The sequence below is a fragment of the Protopterus annectens genome, chromosome 7.part0 (genome assembly GCF_019279795.1).
Source record: "Protopterus annectens isolate FY-2018-M chromosome 7.part0, PAN1.0, whole genome shotgun sequence".
Taxonomy (NCBI): Eukaryota; Metazoa; Chordata; order Ceratodontiformes; family Protopteridae; genus Protopterus; species Protopterus annectens.
In genome coordinates, this window is record NC_056739.1 from 1,710,265,004 (window position 1) to 1,710,283,689 (window position 18,686).

Sequence of the window (18,686 nt, forward strand, 5' to 3'; positions counted from 1 at the left end):
TGGCATCAGTGGGACCAGATAACATCCCAGGTTATCTTTTTAACAACTTAAAACATGAGCTAGCAGACCCACTTGGATCCCTGTTTAACACAGTCTGTGAACTGGCTATGTTCTGGTGGAATGGAGGACAGCAGCAGCAGTAATCTCTCTGCCCAAAGAGGGACCATCAACAGACCCTGGGAATTCTAAGCCCATAAACTTGACTAACCTCATCTGCAAGGCCATGGAAAGAATCATTATAGACCTTATCAATAAGGACATAGGTAATCTTCAAACTCTGGATCCTACCCAGTTTGAATTTGTTAAAGGTAGCTCATGCCTGTTAAATATGGTTGACTTCTTTGAGGAAGTCAAGGCACTGGATGAGGAAAAGGCAATGCATACCATGTATATTGACCTAGCCAAGGCATTTGACAGAATCCCCCACTCTGGTCTTATAAAAAACTTTCCCAATTGGGAATTAACCTCTGCATTGCCAGATGAGTAGCTAACTGGCTCATTGACAGGACACATACTGTCAAAGTGGGTGAATACACCTCTAGCAAAAGACAAGTCACTGATGGCATACCACAGGGATCTCTGCTGGGCCCTTTACTATTCAGAATTTATTTCTCAGAAGTCCAGGCAAACTTGGACAGCCTGTGGCTGACCAAGTTTGCTGATGATTGCAAACTGGGAGCAATCATTGAGTCTCTCAATTATGTTAATATACTGCAGACAGGTTTAGCGCAGACAAATGTTTGGTACCAAAGCCACAGATTAAAGCTAAGTGCAAAAAATGCATTATTATTCCCTTTGGGAAAGCTGACATCCCTGCTAATTACATTTTAGACAGCACCCCCCCCCCCAGTGTAGACACTGTGGTAAGTGATCTGGGTACTCAGGTTGCTATCAACCTGAGCTTTGATCACCATGTATTTACAGTAGAGAAGAAATCATTCTATATGGCACATCTTATAAGTAAAGGCATCATATTTAGGTCTAAGGATGTTATAATTCCATTATACTTTGCCCTCATCAGACCAATAATTGAGTACAATGCTCCCTTTTGCATGTACCTCACCAGACACCTGCGACAATTGGAGAGACCACAAAGGTTTCACACCAAGAAATTACAGGGTACACAAAACAAGTCTTACATGGAAAGACTGAAAGCCCTGTCACTGTATTCTGTCTCCTACAGGTTGCTAAGAGGTGACCAGTTCCTGGCTTACAGGGCAGTCTCTGACCTGCTAGTGATGGAAATGCTACACATTCTTAGGTCAAACTGCATGAGGGTCACTCACTCCAGGGGATCTTAACCTAGTCTCTGACGTGAACAGGTTATGATGGAAAGATAGATACATCTTGCAGAGATGCCCACTTCTCTGGAACAAGCTTCCAATTCATGTGAAACAGAGCCCCTCCCTGTCCCTCTTAAAACGCAGTCTAGATCAATGGATAGGTAACAGCAAATTCACTTCTGGGATAGCACCCATGTCCCTCCTGACAGACAAAGTTGTTATTAACTACCATAGTCCCTTACCTCTGTGAACTTCACTCACTTAACCACCAACAATTGGGGTAAATCGGGATAAATATAACTAGGCTTGTAAGGGCCCTAGGTCCATTAGCCTATTAATCTTCTCTGAACCTATGAACCTATATATTACATAGTATATGTACGTTTTTGCTGTTTTCCTTTCGTCTTGGCTTGTTGTAAATATATCTTATGCCTTATGTTCTCCCTATTAAAAGTTGAATTTATGCCTTATTAGATTGTATTATCAGTCCAATATAGTTAATAAGCTTGTGTGTGAGTTATAATGAACATTAACAACATTCTTGATATACTGATCATATTGGGAATATTGAAATGTATTTGTCTTTGCATTAAATTCAACTTAAAATTTAATAAAAATAAAAAAGGAATATTAAGATTGTCTCCTTAACTTTTAACTTTCTTTTACTTGATGAGTTTGTGGGTATCCTTTAAGGACTGTGGTACCTCTGCTTCCAGTTTTTCCACATTAATTTGAATAAGTAATATTAAAAATGTCCTTAAATGTTTATTTTTTTGTATTGTTTTACCTACTTTTTTCACAAATGACTGTTGTAGTCATTCTTTTTTCCTGTCTGTCTTCTTTTATTCCTTGCTTCAGATTGTCCCAATTTACATTTTCAAAACATATCTTCTTACCATGGTTATATTCCCTTTGTATCCAGATACATTTTCAACTCTTGTTACTTCTTGGATTCTAATATGTCCCTACAGTATTGGAATGGGATAATATGCTATCCTTGCCTTAAATATCAAAGATGCCTTGCATTTAAAACAATAAAAATTATTCCACTTTTTTGCCTAGCAGTGTTGTAGATGGACAAAGCCTTGAATGTGGTCCAAGTGGTTAGAGTTTGATTAATAGCTTCAGCTCTTCATGATGCAGGCAAGGACTTTGGGCATAGTCAACCTGGGTAAGAGGGTGTGAGTGCTCAGGTACAACTTCATATCTGATCTCTGGTGGCAGCCAAGGATGCATGAGAGATGTTTTTACTAGGAGACAAGTCCTTGACTGAGCTGCATGAGGAGAAGGTCATTGCCTAGGATGGCACAAACACATGCAGGAGTTGGATTAGGCCTTATGGAGAAAAAAAATCTGGTAGCAATATGATGTTAACATTGGATGCTTTTGATTTCTTCATCATGGCTAAGTTAAGTTTGGTAGACTCAAACAATTAAGACAGCCCCTGGAAGAAGCTGATGGTGAGCTGTGGTTGAGGCAAAAAGTTGTTCCATTCTCTAAGCTCCTATTTTAATATATTCACTCATCATTAATACAGCTCCACAGCATATTTAATTTCACTAATATTACACTTAATACTTCTCTGTTTTAATTATAGCATCTTTATTCATGGGTCTGTAATACTATAATTATTGTCTGCAAATGGCTCAGATTCTTCTTCTTAACACTTACTATTACAAATTATTTTAAACAGGTTTTTAGTCAAAACTATATCATGTCTTTTTCTTCTAGAGTATATATATTCCCACCTTTGTCTTTCCTTCTGTCCCTTAGAGCTTTATCATTTTCACTGTGTTGGTAAGTAGGCTGCCTAGAACTAGACAAAGTAATTCAGATTTAGCTTTACCATTTTTTGAATAAGAGAGATATGACCTTATTAGTTTGGAGTATCATTTTTGGATTGACTTCCTATGTACTGCTCTCAAGCACCTTGTTGGATTTGATGATTTTCACCACCCACCTTTTAATTATACAACATGACTCACCATCATGGTAATTATAACTTCCATATTTTTTTTCTTCTCCACCTTAATTAGAATTACTGACATAATTAATTTTAGAGGTTATTACAGCTCTTAATATACTTATGTTAATCTCACTGGATAAAACACTTATAATGGTACATGATAAATGCAGTTTTATTAGCTTCACTTCACAATTAAAGTGATGGGCATGCATAAAATGCAAATTAACATCACTGACTCAGCACATTCTCCAGTGATTTTGATATGCTAAAAGTAATGGAGTTTGGACAGCTTTTTATAGAAATAGAAATGCATTACTCATGACTGAATATTATTTTGAAAAAAATACAAGCATATTATTCAAGGCCGTGTGGTTTGCTCTTCGTATTTCCTTTTAGGTATGTCATTTGGGTCTGCCTGTACTCTGTCTTTTGTGAAGGACATCTTACAAGAAGCTCTGTTAAAAATTCCAAGACAAGAAGCAAAGGCTTTCCAAGTACTATTCCAACAACTGAAGAGTTTGGGGGGGAAGCAAATACGGAACATGGCGGTAAGTGTAATTTCTTTCAAGTAAAGGGGATTTTAATACGTACTATATTCTCTACTATACTTTTATTCAAATGCTTGAAGAAAACTTCATTTGATACTGTATGAATCACTCATCCAACTCTCTTTTTAATAGTTTATTAAAAATCAGCAGATTGTCCTTCATTTTTTTTCATCACTTATATACAACTATAAAAATATAAAAATATATAAAGGTGGAAACACATTTATAAAAAATCTATTAATGTAAAAATATGTTCATTTAATTATAAGTCTCCTATTCTTAAGGATGGGTTTAATTGGAAATTCTATAATTTAGACCGGGTTTATGGACTGCCCTTAACTTTATAATCCAGTTAAGCTCCATCCTTTCTGTGCAATTACGTACATCTCCTCCTCTAATCGTAGGATAATGTATCTGTACAACCTGAAATTTAAAATTATGTTCATCTGATGTATGTATAACATGTTTAGAAAGAGCATTGCATACAGAACGTATGCGTATGTACATGTGTTCCCTAATTCTCTTCTGTAATTTTCTATCCATCTTACCTATGTAAAACGCCATGCATGCTACACATCTGGCTAAATAAATGACATATTTTTATATTTTTATAGTTGTATATAAGTTGTATTTATAATGTATTTTATTATGCTCGAAGATTGTATGACATATTTCGTATTAGTCATATATCTTTAAGGGTTGATTATTATAGGAAGTGATGTCATTATTTTATTGTTTATATATTGAAAATTAAATGAGTGGTATTGTTTGAAGGTCTGACGAAGCCTATCTGGGTGAAAGTGCTTACCTACTAGTACACAATAAATACTTTCCTGTTTTATGACATCGAGTGTGTGGATTAATAACTACAGTTGCTGTCTGTGATTTGATTGCTGCCTTTATATGTGGATATATTTGCTCAGCCTGTGGTTACTCCTGTACTTTATTATTATTTTTATTCCACCATTGTTGCTTGACTGTCCTGGCTTTTACTTTACTGGATTATTATTATCAAACCCTGCCTGCTGCTAGACTGACATTGCAAACTTTAGCCAGCAATAATATCTTCTGAACCTACTGGGCTTCTTCTTCTTGTCTTGTATCATTTTCATTTTTATCAGGAAGTTCCATTAATATCGACAATGTTCTTTAAGAGATTTCTTATCTTTTGCATTCTTTTATCTAATTCAAATTATTTACACTACTCTTTTAAATGTGCTCCTTATCTCTTCTTGCTATTCTCCAAATCTCTGCTTTCAGTTTGACACTTTCTCCTGTCTCCATTGAATTAATGCTTAAATGATGTCCATTTGCTGAGGTAAAGTCTGAGGTTGCAAGGAGCTATGCAACCGTGGAACATAACTGTGAACCAAGGTAAACCTGATGCTGTTAAAGGTCAGGTAACAAGAAAAAACATAGTCATCTTGGGACACCAGCGAATGAAAATGGACTATATTGGGTCATTGAACATCTAATGGTCACAGTTCTTCTACTGTATTCAAGAATTTTGTAGAAAAAATGAGTAGCCCTTATAGTTAATAAAAGGGTGTCAAATTCAGTACTCAGTTACAACCTAAAACCTTTAGCTATCCCCTTACTAAAATACCCCCAACATATATTCATCCAAAGTACTCAAGGACAAAACTGGGTTGGGTTGCACATCTAGGTTTCTAAAGACTCTGGTGGTCATTAGCCTAGTACAAACCTATCAACCTATGTATGTAACTATAAGGAGTCCTAACCTCTTGCTACTGCTAAGCTTGTCCCATGTATGCCCAGTCTTGTTGAAGGAATATGAGCCATGGTTTGACCTTGAATATCACTCTGTTCAATGAGCAGGGTGAAGGCTGGAACATCATCGGCAGTGGGAAGAACTATAAAGAGTAAGAAGGTGGATTAGATATCCAGAAAGATCTTACAGTGGTAAACTCAGTCATACCTTTTCTGAGTGGTGGGCAGGTTGTATAACTCAGCCTGCCTTACAGCTTGCCAAGCTTTATCCTCCCAATTATGTGAGATGGCTGCACAGGTTTTGATGGCTAGATTGTTGCTATCAGATTAGCCTTTGCACATTCTGTCTCTGTGAGTGCTGCTATGGACACTGGCAAGACTTGTTCTACCTCTTGAATGCTGTATAATATACCTGTTTATGAGCTCGTCACTGCCATCTCAGGTATGTGTCCTACAACGTGTGGGTGGGACCAATGCACAAAGAGGCTGGTTCAGGACAGCCTTGATTTGCTGGGACCAACTTTTTTAACATATATTGGTATCCACAGTCAAGACTGGGGTTATTCCATTGGCTTTGAAAGAAATCATTGTTACCTCAGTCCTTAAAAAATCTTTTTTTCCAACTGTTCAGGAAAACTGCCAGTCTATCTCTGTTCTTCTTTTTGTTGGAAAGGTTATCAAAATAGTTCTCAAAGCACATCCTCAGTACCAACTCAAAGTCACTGAACTTATGGATCCATATCAGTCTCACCTTTGCTGTCACCAAAAAATTGAGGTAGCCCTTATTTGAGTTCTTAATGATTTAGCAGTCTCATGATAGGATTGAAGTAGCCCTTATTTGAGTTGCTAATGATCTGGTAATCTCACCATAAGACTGGGTTAGCCCTTATTCGAGTTGTTAATGATCTGGTGGTTTCATCACAGGATTGAGGTAGCCCTTATTTGAGTTGTTAATGATCTGGCAGTCTCACTATAGATTGAAGTAGCCCTTATTTCAGTCGTTAATGATCTGGCAGTCTCACTATAGCATTGAGGTAGCCCTTATTTGAGTTGTTAATGATCTAGCAGTCTCATGATAGGATTAACATAGCACTTATTTGAGTTGTTAATGATGTGGTGGTCTCTCCATTGGTTTGAGGTATTCTTTATTTGAGTTGTTAATGATCTGGTAATCTCACCATAGGACTGGGTTAGCTCTTATTCAAGCTGTTAATGATCTGGTGGTTTCCCCACAGTACTGAGGTAGCCCTTATTTGAGTTGTTAATGATCTGGTGCTTAGAGACCAGTGATGCTATTCAGTTTTAGTCCTGCTGAATATTATCTTAACTGAGCTGTTGCAAACTTTCTGTGTTAGTTCCTCTAGAGTCTTAGAGTGGTTTACCTTGTATCTCCATGGCTGTATCCACCAGGTGTTTTATATCAGAAATTTTCAGACCCTTCCCTGATTGGGTTTAATGAAACACCAAGGCTTGAACTTGGGCCATTTATTGCTCATAGTATTTATGTTTCTGTTGGGATAGCATAATAGAAGGAGACGTTGGCATCACTCTCAACTCCAATATCAGGGAAGGGTCTGAACTTTATCTCTCCTTCTCTCAGGACAATATGACATGTATATTCTCTCTCTCTGATGACTTGGGTAACATATGATGCCCAGTTGAAGTTAAAAACCCTTAAAACTTGAGGTTGTGGTGGTACATGCAGCCTTGAAAGCCTCCTTCTGCTGTCCCTCTTCCTCTGCATCCTATGCTGTGGCAATAAGGTGGATAACTTAGTGTACACAGAGTTATACAGAATCGTACCTGAAAGTTGAATTTTATATTTATGATCTTTTAATGACAGACCTTATTAATAAGGAACTATATGATTATTCTTTGGTTGAATATCCTTTGGTCCCCCTTATATATGGGCTTCCGAAGATTCATAAGAATGTATATGACCTCCCTATGCGACCTATAATCTCCAGCTAAGGCTGGATTACAGAACCGCTGTCAATTTTTGTTGAAGAATCGCTACGTCCCCTTCTCAATGACATATCTACTGTGCTTAGAGATACCAACGTTTTTTCTACATGATTTATATGCATGACAAAATAAATGTAATGATTTATCTGAATTGCGTTTTATTACCTTGGATATCAACTCGTTATTTATAGTAATTCCCAATGATATTGGATTTGAGAGTGTTAGGATGTTTCTGACAAGGTTGAGTGACATGAGCAACAATAGGGTGATGTTGATTTACTCTTTATTGGAGCTAATACTTGAGAATAATGTTTTTATGTTTCAGGATGATTTTTATCTGCAAAAAGTCAGTGTTGTGTTGGGGACGGCATGTGCTAATTCTTATGTAAATGCCGTCCCTGTTCAGCGGGAGTTTGAGTTTGGACAGAATAATAATTTATTTTTTGACAGCTTAGTTTTTATAGAGGTTTTGTTGATGATATATTTATTTTATGGAAAGGTACTACAGATAGTTTTGATGAGTTTTTAGAATATTTGCACAGAATGACGTCTTATTTGAAATTGAAGTGCATTTTTACTCCTTTTCTTCTATTGATTTCCTAGATGTCACTATCAGTAAGGATGGACTAGGTTTTGAGAGTAAGGTGTTTAGGAAACAATGTAAAAGGAATAATATATTGCATAAATCGAGTATGCATCCAAGACATGTTTCTAGGAATATTGTTAAGGTACAGTTGTTGAGAAAGATGCATTTACACAGTAATTATGTATTAGCTAGACAAGCTGTTGTTGCAAGTGAAAAACATCTAGTCTCTGGAGGCTATTCTATGTCTGATGTCAAGAGGATGAGTGAATTTGTGTTGCCACATAGAGATACTGTGACTAAACCTTATTTTGGTGCACATGATGTTAGCTCAGATGCTGGTCCTGCTATACAATGTCAGGATAACTTACAATTAGTTTTTACATGTTCTAGTGGTACAACAGACATCTGTAATATTATTAAGAAACATTGGCTGGTGTTACTAGCCAATGAAGAGATTAGTCAGGTAGTAAGTCCTAGACCTAAGTTTGTGTTTAGGAATAACAATGCATATGTACCTTTCCATGTAGAAGCTGTTCAGCTTGTAAATATATATGGACTAGCAGTTATATTGCTCATCCTATAACAAAACATATTGAGTTTAGTTTTTATGCAGACTGTAGAACTGAATGTGTGATTTATTACATTGAGTACTCTCTCTCTCAAGCTTACTATGTTGGCAAAAGAAATTGTAGTTTTAAGGAGAGGATACCTGAACATGTTAACTACATTAGGAAACTGGATGAATGCAGTGCATTAGCAAAACATGTTATTGAAAAAGGTTCAGAACATGTGTTTAAGTTTACACTCTTAAAGGTTATGACTATTAATGCAAGAGGAGGGGACTTTAAATCTAGGACAGAGTGTGCAGAGTTATGCTGGATAATTCGGTTTAAAGCTGACACTTTTCCTGGTTTAAATGGCAAAGTGTCTTTGAAGCCCATTTTAAGGACTAGGAAGCTGCCTCATTAGTTTTAATGTTTTCTATAATGTTTTATAGACTGCATTTCTATTGAATGTTTTTATGTCTTGTGAACTGAAAGGTTTTAAGTTTTTTTCATAGTATTTTTATAGTATTGTAAGTTTAAGAGGGTGTGTTGTTTTATATGAATGCTGAATGGTTGCTGCTTTCTGACATCACTGTTTGTTTACATTTTTTTGGCATTTGTTATCAATGGTCTGATGAAGCTACAGTTGTAGTGAAAGCGCTTACCTCATTAAATTTTATATATTTTTGCATCTCTTCATGTGGTGGCTAAATTGGTGGACTGATCATATTCTCTACATTGGATTTTACATTTCCATCTTTTACCTGTGAGCTCTACCTGTTTTGTTTCTGTTTCACAATACAGACATATAGCTGGATCTGACCAGAAGCCTCTACTGACTGCTATTACATATGCCTATATTGACTTCTGCAACATATGCCTATATTGTCTGCCACTCTGAAGGTGGCTAACAGTAGTAGCCTTCATCTCAGGATTCTCTTAATGACTTTCCCTCCTCCTGTTATTAAGTAAAAAGCTTGTAGTTTGTGCTCCCCCCTCCTTTACAAGGGTACCACACTTGCTGTCATCCAGTTGTCAAGCCCTTTTCATTCACCAGTAAACTTTGGAAGATCCCTAGTAGTGGATTTCTTAGCATACTGGTCAGATTTCTAAGGACCTCAAGAAGCAGCCCTGCCAAATACAATTACATGCAGATGTTACCTGTGTGTCATTTCCAACATAACGTTTTAAAGTAGTTTATCTCTTCTTAAGAGATCGAAATATTTATTTTTATGTATTATTTTTTTATCTGGGATACAGATATGATCCATTTTATGATACATCCCAGGGGATACACATGCCTTGCATTCAAGGTGACACATGTGGCTCCAGTTCTGTATGTAGTTGAGGTAATTAAACATGCACTTGTTGAGTTATGGTAACACAATAAATTCACTTTAATTTAATTTTTGGTGTTTGTCAGCTGAGTACTTTAGATGGCTTTGTGATTGGTAATATGAGTAAGTGAAGGGAAGATTTTGTTACTGAAGACAGTGACAATAGATAAAATAACTTTTTAAGTGTTCTCCCTATCCTTAGAATGAGTGCTAACCCTAACCCTGCCCTTAACCTCATCCCTACACCTTACCATCAAAATAACCTTTCCATAGCACTAGCACTATTCAGACAAATTAGTTCTGAATTTTCTGTTAGAGGTTGGTTTATGGATAACAAAATTAAACTGTTTATTTCCTTTTGCAATCTTTTGTGTTTTTATTGTTTTCAGTTTTTGGTAAGCTGATTGTTTAAAAGTCTGATTTATTATGTGTATTTTCGTGCTTTTGAATGTCGATCAATCCTAATACAATCCTCCTTGTTTATTGTATTGGTGTGTGTTATATGAAACAAGCTGTTAAGTTTGAAGAGAGCGGAGGATTCATTGTCAAAGCTGTGGCTGAAGTACGGAATATTTACTTTTAATAGTGGTTATAATGGTTATCAGTAATAAATTTTGCATTGTTTTTGTTTTATTTTCAGAAAATAGTTTTGGTAAGGCTGAAACAGCGTTGTGCTTACTGAAGGGAGAATGACAATGCAATGATTTTTTTTTCCCGATGGCACATGGAGTTAGTATTATATATAGTCATTCTCTAGTTTCTATATCAGTGTAGCCATTTGGACTCACATTGTCCACTGTGGCTTGTTGATATTTAATTGCCCATTTTTTTAAACTTTAATAATATATCTGTAAGGGTAACTAGCAACACTGTCAGTAATAGAATAGACAAAGTTAAAAAAAAAGATTAAAAAAAGCATCCTGGATTCTTTAAAAGTACTTCTTTAGAGAGACAGTAATGCAGTCTTACAGCTGGATCTAATTTATCTGACAGCTCCATCTGGAGCTTAAATTTTTTAAAGGAATTGGAATGTTGTGGGAATTCATGAAGATATTCAGGAGGTCAAATGATGAGTGGAGAAAAGATGAGGGATTAGAGAAGGATGGGAGAGAAGTAGTATTTAAATGCACTTAAGGGGTAGATCAGGTAAGCTAATTATTTCCTTCTGCCATCAATCAAATATAATGTAATATGTTTGATTATAGCAATAACCCACGCCTGGGTGTGGGTAATGCTGGATTTACCCATGGTTGGTGTTCGCCCAAGTGGCCAAACAAAGTCAACCGTGGGTAAATCCAGCATTACCCACACCCAGGCATGGATTATTGCTATTATACAACGACATTATTTAAGAAAAAAAATTATTACTTTTCTTAAATAATGGCATTGTATAATGCCTCCTTGCTGCCCTTCCGCAACTGTCTGGTATTCTGCTGCAGTTCTGATGTACTGCGCATGCACATGCCTACACAGTACATCAGAGCTGTGGGCAAAAGCAACATAGAAAGCAAGATCTCCGTTGCTTTTTAAAAACTGTTTTCACTATGTTAAATGAGTTTAACATAGCGAGACAGCTTTAAAAAAAGCAACAGAGAATATCTGTTACTTTTTTAAAGCTATCTGGCTATGTTAAACCCATTTAGCATAGCGAGACAGTTTTGAAAAAAGCAACGGAGAAAGCAAGATCTCCATTGCTTTTTAAAAACTGTTTTGCTATGTTAAATGAGTTTAACATAGGCTGACAGCTTTAAAAAAACAGTTAATGATTCAATTTATTTTATTTTATTTATTTATTTATTTATTTATTTATTTATTGTTTTTGCAGTTGACTGGGATATTCCCTCTAGGCTAGTAGCCTATTTTCAGGGGAGATCGAAGGTGGTATTTATGCTACTATGTGAAATTTGGCCAGAGCATCAGGGAACTTCCTTTACTCAAAACCATGAAGGTAATGAGAGAGCATGCACATACCATTCCTAGTGTATTGGTGGCCAGGAGAATGGAGCATGAGATGGAGAGAATGGCAGAAGGCATGGAGAGAAACACCAGGTTTTCAGAGAATTCTAACAAAGTTATGAAGGATTCAGTGGTTATTTTTCAGCAAAACCTGTTTGCTGAAGCTGAAAAGAGGAGTTGATGAGCTACTCTTGTGTTAATACAGCCCACCTGTTGGGAGAGTTGCAGGGTGATATACTAAAAGAAATGTTGATGCAGAGCAAGCCAGAAAATGAAGGCAGATGTTTCATGGGGAGACATTACAGAAAAAATATGTAAAGAAGAAGAAGCAGAATAGATATAGAAAAATGATGAAGTAGAACAGACTTCTTATATAGAAAAGGGGAGGTAAGGCACTAGGGGAAGACAGAAAGCAGACGAGAATATGAAGTGGAAGTATGTTGTAAGAATTCAAAATAAAAAAGAACAAGAACTGGATAGGTGTGAAGTTTGTGTAAACTTAATGGTTGATTTGGCTGTAAAAGCCTAAGAGGTAAAAGCATTTATACTTATAAACAGACAGGCATTATGTGACATTATATTTCAGACTGCTATGAAATGGAAGTTTTCCTTGAGGCATATGAAAAAAAGGACTGTAATCCTTGGAATTTATATGTAATAAAATCCACTTACCAAGGAAACAAAAAAGAAGATTCATGTATAATTCTAATTGGAAATAGAAAAAGAGTCTTTAAAAAGACATTTAAAGTGTTTATGGAAAGAAGTATTTGACATTGTAAACGTTTATGATGAAAATGGTTTTTGGAATGGTAGATGGGAATTTAATATTGTGCTGAAGATACTAAATGATACAATTATACATACTCCAAGTATAATAAATGTTGAAGGAAGTAAAAGTATAGTAAAATATTGGGGACAACCCAAAACATGCTTTTTTTGTGGAAAAGAAGGACAGTTGATAAATAACTCTGACAAAAGAAATGTTATATTTGTGGGGAACTAGGTCATGACACAAAAACGTGAACTGAAATGTTATAAATATAACACAACTGGGCATTTATGGATTCATTGTAAGACTGAAAATAATGAAAGTGAAGTAAAAAGAGAAGAAAAACAACAAAGATAAAACAGAAGTGGTGAAAATAGAAGAAAGGTTAGATAAAGAAGATAAAGAAAGATGGAATGGGGAAGGTTTTGAAATAAGTGAAGATAGAAATTGGGAAGTAAAAGGGAAATAAAATAATTCAATTGATAAAAAGGTAAACAATAAGAAAAGAAAATTTAAAGGAATACGCATAAAAGAAAGGAAATGGATGAGAAATAAAATATAATCTCTAGAAAGTTAAGGAAAATGGAAAGTAACAACTTTAGGATACTTGCTGTGAATGTGAAGTATTAAAAATATAATGCAGAGGTTTGGAATGGTATAATGAATGTGATGTAGATTTAATTGTAATAGAAGATGCAAGATTCTTATCAAATGAAGAAAGATTACAAACAAAAAGATTATGGAGAAAGATAACTTGGAATTTGGGATATAATTGATGTTTTGGAATAGGAATATATTGTACAAATTCAGCAAAATTAGTAGATATAACTTTAGTAAAAATGGGAAGATATACTATTGTGGACTTAAAATGGAAAGAACAAGTATATAGAATAATAGCATTATACTCATATTACATGCAAAGAAAGAGTAAGTTTATTTAATCAGATTCTAGATTATGTAGTCATAAATATGAATATTATATTGATAGGAGATTTTAATTATGACTTAAGAAGTAAACTTAAAAAGAAAGAAACAATGTAACAAAATATTGGAAGACATGAGCTGTAGTAAATTAATACTCTGGGATTGAAATTAATGAACTTATAGAAGGGTTACCTAAAGAACTGAAATAGATTATTTTATAACATCAGAAGGACTAATCATAAGCAAAAGAGAAGCAAGTGAAACCATTTGTTTTTCAGATCACTTAGCATTAAGGATAGAGATAAAGGAAATAAGGAATATATAAACATTGTCAAAGGAATAAAAAGATTAAATGAGAAAATAAGGGATAAAGAAGGAAAAAGATTAATACTGCAGTTATGGAGAGATCATATTATGATGAGAACATTTTATAATGATTGGTCTAAATGGTGGATGAATTTTAAGATCAAATATAAAAATGTTATTTACAGTGGAAATATGATATAAGAAAAGTAGATAAAGAAAAGTATAAAAGACTGGATAAAGATACATTAGAATATTTAGAAAATAATAGCATTTTGATAAAGAGAAAGAGAGTTATATAAAAAACAGGAGAAAATTAAAGAGTTATTCTTCAAACAAAGATATTTTTATGAGAAAAAAACAAAGACGTTTTGGCATATTTACATAGAGGAAGACAGTATTGTAATTAGTGAAATGACAAATACAACAAAAAAGAACTCAAGAACAAATTATGAATATTGTTGTTGAATATGTGCAAGATATGTTTAAAGAAGAAAAGAAATTAAACATAATAAGGGAAGTAAACAAGTTTTCAGAACAAGAAAATAAATGATTTGAAAATAACATTTCTTTATATTTGTTAGCTAACACAATAGGACTAGTGAATTTGAATTCAGCTGCAGGGCCAGATGGAATAGGATATGAAATGTATAAAATGTAATGAAATAGCAAAAAGAATATTTTAAAAGATTTTGAATGAATGGCTAAATAAAGGTTTTTGCATAAAGAATCATGCAGTAGAATACTTAAATTTATCTGAAAGAAGAAGAAAAAAAATAATGAAAAACTGGAGACCAATAGTACTGAACAATAATGATTATAAGATTTTTATGAAAATATTACAGAAGAGATTTGAAACATAGATGAAAAGTGTTATGGAACACAGAAACATATGTATAGTATAAAAGGGAATGGATATCAAGAATTAATAATAACAAGCTAGATTGTGGATGATATTATAAATAGAGGAGAAGAATAAGCTAAACTTCTGATAGGGGATCTTAATAAGGTGTTTGATAAAACAGGACATGGAATATTATGGGCAGTAATGAAAGAATGCAATATAAGTGTGAGAATCAGGAAAGTATGTCTGCCTGCTTATAGAAATAAAGTAAAAATGCTGGTAAATAAGTTCACTAAGTAGAGAGGTACAAATCCGGAAGGGTATGAGACAGGGATGTCCAATAAATTGTGTGCACTTTTTTAACAATGAATGTAATTGTGTATGAAATAAATTATAAAATGAATGAAGCAGAGTATCTAATGCCTGAAGGCTTAAGACTCCTAGTTGTATTAACTTATTCAGATGTATAGTAATTGCAAAAAAAGAAAAAGAACTGTGGATAAAAGAAGTAATATGTTATTTAACTGAGCATTTAAAAGCAATAGGGATGACTTTAAACAAAGAGAAAAGTAAAGCATTAGGAAATATTGTCAAGATCGGAGGAATACAATTTACAATGAATAAAGTGTCTGTCTTAGGTTTAAAATTTGGTAATAAGATTGCATGTAGGATGTAATGGAAAAGATAACAGAAAAGCTAAAAGGAATTTTACTTTTTTGTAAAAGATAGATTATCATTTAGGAAAATGTTTATTTGATAAATTCAGTTTTAACAGGAAAAATAGCATATTTAGCAAGTGTATTTATGCTACCAATGATATGGGAAAAAAGAATTGTTACAGACATTTTTTACATTCATATGGGGCTCTATACTGAATCCAGTAAAAAGAAGAAGTTTGAATATAAATAAAGAAGAAGGAAGGTTAGGGTTAATTAACCAGTGATATATGTTTCTTCTCTAAATTTATATAAAACATTTAAATAGGTAAATGAAAAAGAAGAAAGTTTAGTTGTAAGAATATTTAAATAAAAGTATGAACATTTTTGGGATACTGTAAAAAGAAGTAAAAGAGTAAAATAATGCAAAAATGAAGAAATGGAATGTTACCAAGAAAAATATTAATGTGGAAAATAAAAATCGATGAAATAGAAAAGGAGATAAAACTATTATACAATAATATAATGGTGTGATATTATTTTGTTAAACCATGGGAAAAGTTAGCAGAAGGAAAAAATAAAGCTGCAAAAATAAGAAATAAACGGTGTAATAAAAAAGTAGAATGTCAATATTTTTTGTGGAGATAATACATAAATTATTAGTAAAAAGCCATATAAAAAGTAAAGTGAAAGAATATGTTTATATTATGGTGAAGAGGAAACTACAGAACATGTGTTTTGGAAATGAAAAAGACTGATAAAGTTAGGGGAAAAGGTGTTTAAAGAAAATATTTTTTAAGATATTAAAAAAGTGGATAAAATTAATATGGATATGATTAAATATAGGTATTATAAAAATAGAAGTAAAATTATGTTAAAAAATTGATAAAAATGTTTATATTATATGGGTTATACAGAATGAAAGAATAAATGAAATTATGTTTAATAGAAATGGATTTGGGCAATAATATTGAATAAAATAAGATTGTGGCTATGGAAAAAGGAGTGGGAGGTCTAATAAGGACAGAAATTTGATATAAAATTATATGAATGCATAATAAACAAAAGAAGGATATGGAAAATTGTATTTTGTAAATATGTAAATATGTAAATAATGCGTAAATACTGTTTTCTGTGTATTAATAAAGGACCTCTACTCTTTTCAGTGGGTGCTGTGAGATCTTTTATATCCACCTGAACTACCACTAATTAAGCAGATGGGGCCTTGGTTTAACATCTCAACCAAAGTTTGGCACACTTCAAGAGTGCAGCATTCCTCTTATGCTGCTCTGCAGTGTCAACAATCAATCTACTTGGTGTGGGAATAGAACTGGAAAAGACAATTGGAGGCGGGAGAGAAATGGAAAGCAGAACAAACAAGTCAGTGGCTCATGATTGGGTGGAATTCATGATGTTTAGGCAGGGGTGAATAAAATCATATATAGAGCTGCATAGAATTGATAACTATTTGTCATTATTTATTTTGAAAAGCCCATTATTAATGCAAATGGATTATAATTTTTGTTTTTATCTTTTCCAGTCCTTAGGTGGAAATATCATCAGTGCATCTCCTACGTCAGACCTAAATCCTATCCTTGCAGCTAGTAAATGTAACCTGAATGTTTCATCTAAAGGTATGAGCTACTAAAAATGCACAGTATTTGTATTAACTGTGCAAACTTCCAATTACATAGTCCTAATAACTGCATTCAGAGGAAAGTACAACATAAATGAATATAAAGCGAAAGTATTTGATGCTAAATTACTAGTTAAATTATGCTATTTTACTTTTAATTTGTAGAGCATGATATATCTGTGAACATTATGAAATATATTTTAGAGGAATGTCAGTGATAAAACAAACAGAATTAATGTTGTAAAAGCAGCTCATGTAGCTCAAAACCAAAAAGGTACACAAAAGTTGAAGGTTGGCATAATAATTAAAGTGCTTACCTTACAAGCAAGAGGTACAGGATTTAATTCTTACTAAGGGAAATTGGCCAGGGTTAAAATGACCCACAAAAACAATTAGTCTAACACTTACCTATGAAACTTTCCTTGTGAATACACCGCAAATAATCCACAAACATTCCCAGGAACTAAGCAAGTCAGTCATGAAAAACAAATGTGATGGATTGTGCTTTACAAAATTAAAACATCAGCTTGGTTAGCTTTGTGATTCTCTATTACTTTTGAGGCAATGTAAAACATAAACCACATATATTAACAAAGTTTTTGTTTATCTGACAAGTATTCATTTTAAAGTGATAACATACCATTTCTAGAAACGTGTCACACAATATTTAATAAGTACAACTCCAACTATTAAAACATGTACGTTTTTGATGTATTATTCTTTATTAAAATTTAGCCCATTCCTTAAAAATAGCTTTAAACAAAACATTTTGTTCAAGCAAAATCTGTTAATATTATCTAACAGCACTTGCTATGTAGTGTGACACAAAAGCAACATATTGGTGAAGACTTCCCTCGATCATCTGGCAGTAGTTTCCAGCACTCAAAATTTAAAAAACATGTCATGATTAACAACATCCACATATTTATCTAATGTATTATATACACCTCATCTATTTACTTCATATAAATGTTCTCTTATTCTTTATTTTAGTGCACATTCCTTTTTTCCTATATAGTAACAATTACATGATCAACAAATGGTCACACATAGCAGGCCAACTGCATTATACTCAACAGATTCATAAAAATAGTATTTAAAAATGAGTGTGTAGATGAACAAAAGTTTTGTTTCACTGTTACATTCACATAATTGGATGAAGATAAACTGTGATTACAGCCTCCAAGAAAGTCTTAAAGATGACTGGAAAAATAACTAGTGGAATGCAGTAATAAACTAATTGTTACACACTAAAGTTAATCAATTCCACCATTTCAAGATCAGACTGGGCTGTAACTGAAGTAAACTGACAGCAAGGCACACCAGACAATGAACCAATCAAAAGGCAGGTTCTGCCTTTCCATCTGTGATCATCTTACCTAGTTGGAACACCAGATCCATGGTATGTACTAAACATGAATTCTTAAATTCACAATCCAGGACTATGGACTTATCAATAGCCTGAATGCTGATGTCAGCTTGTATTTAGCAGGTTGGGCGTCCTAATACAGAGTCAGTGAGGCAAACCATAAACTCCTGGAAGAATGCCCTCACACAACCAGGTGCAATTTAGTTAAGGAGGAATGTACAGATCAGTCCTGTGCCTAGAATATATCCAGACAGGATACTGATCATGT

At 33.8% G+C, this 18,686-nt stretch overlaps 1 protein-coding gene across 1 annotated transcript in view; it reads left to right on the plus strand.

The window, feature by feature from the left end:
• Nucleotides 1-18,686, plus strand: part of LOC122807193 (aldehyde oxidase 3-like) — a 1,326,697-nt gene that overhangs the window by 323,680 nt on the left and 984,331 nt on the right. The window contains exons 11-12 of the mRNA XM_044078243.1: nucleotides 3,646-3,797; nucleotides 16,954-17,047. Of these exons, the coding sequence (XP_043934178.1) occupies nucleotides 3,646-3,797; nucleotides 16,954-17,047 (246 nt within the window). The remainder of the gene's footprint in view (nucleotides 1-3,645; nucleotides 3,798-16,953; nucleotides 17,048-18,686) is intronic.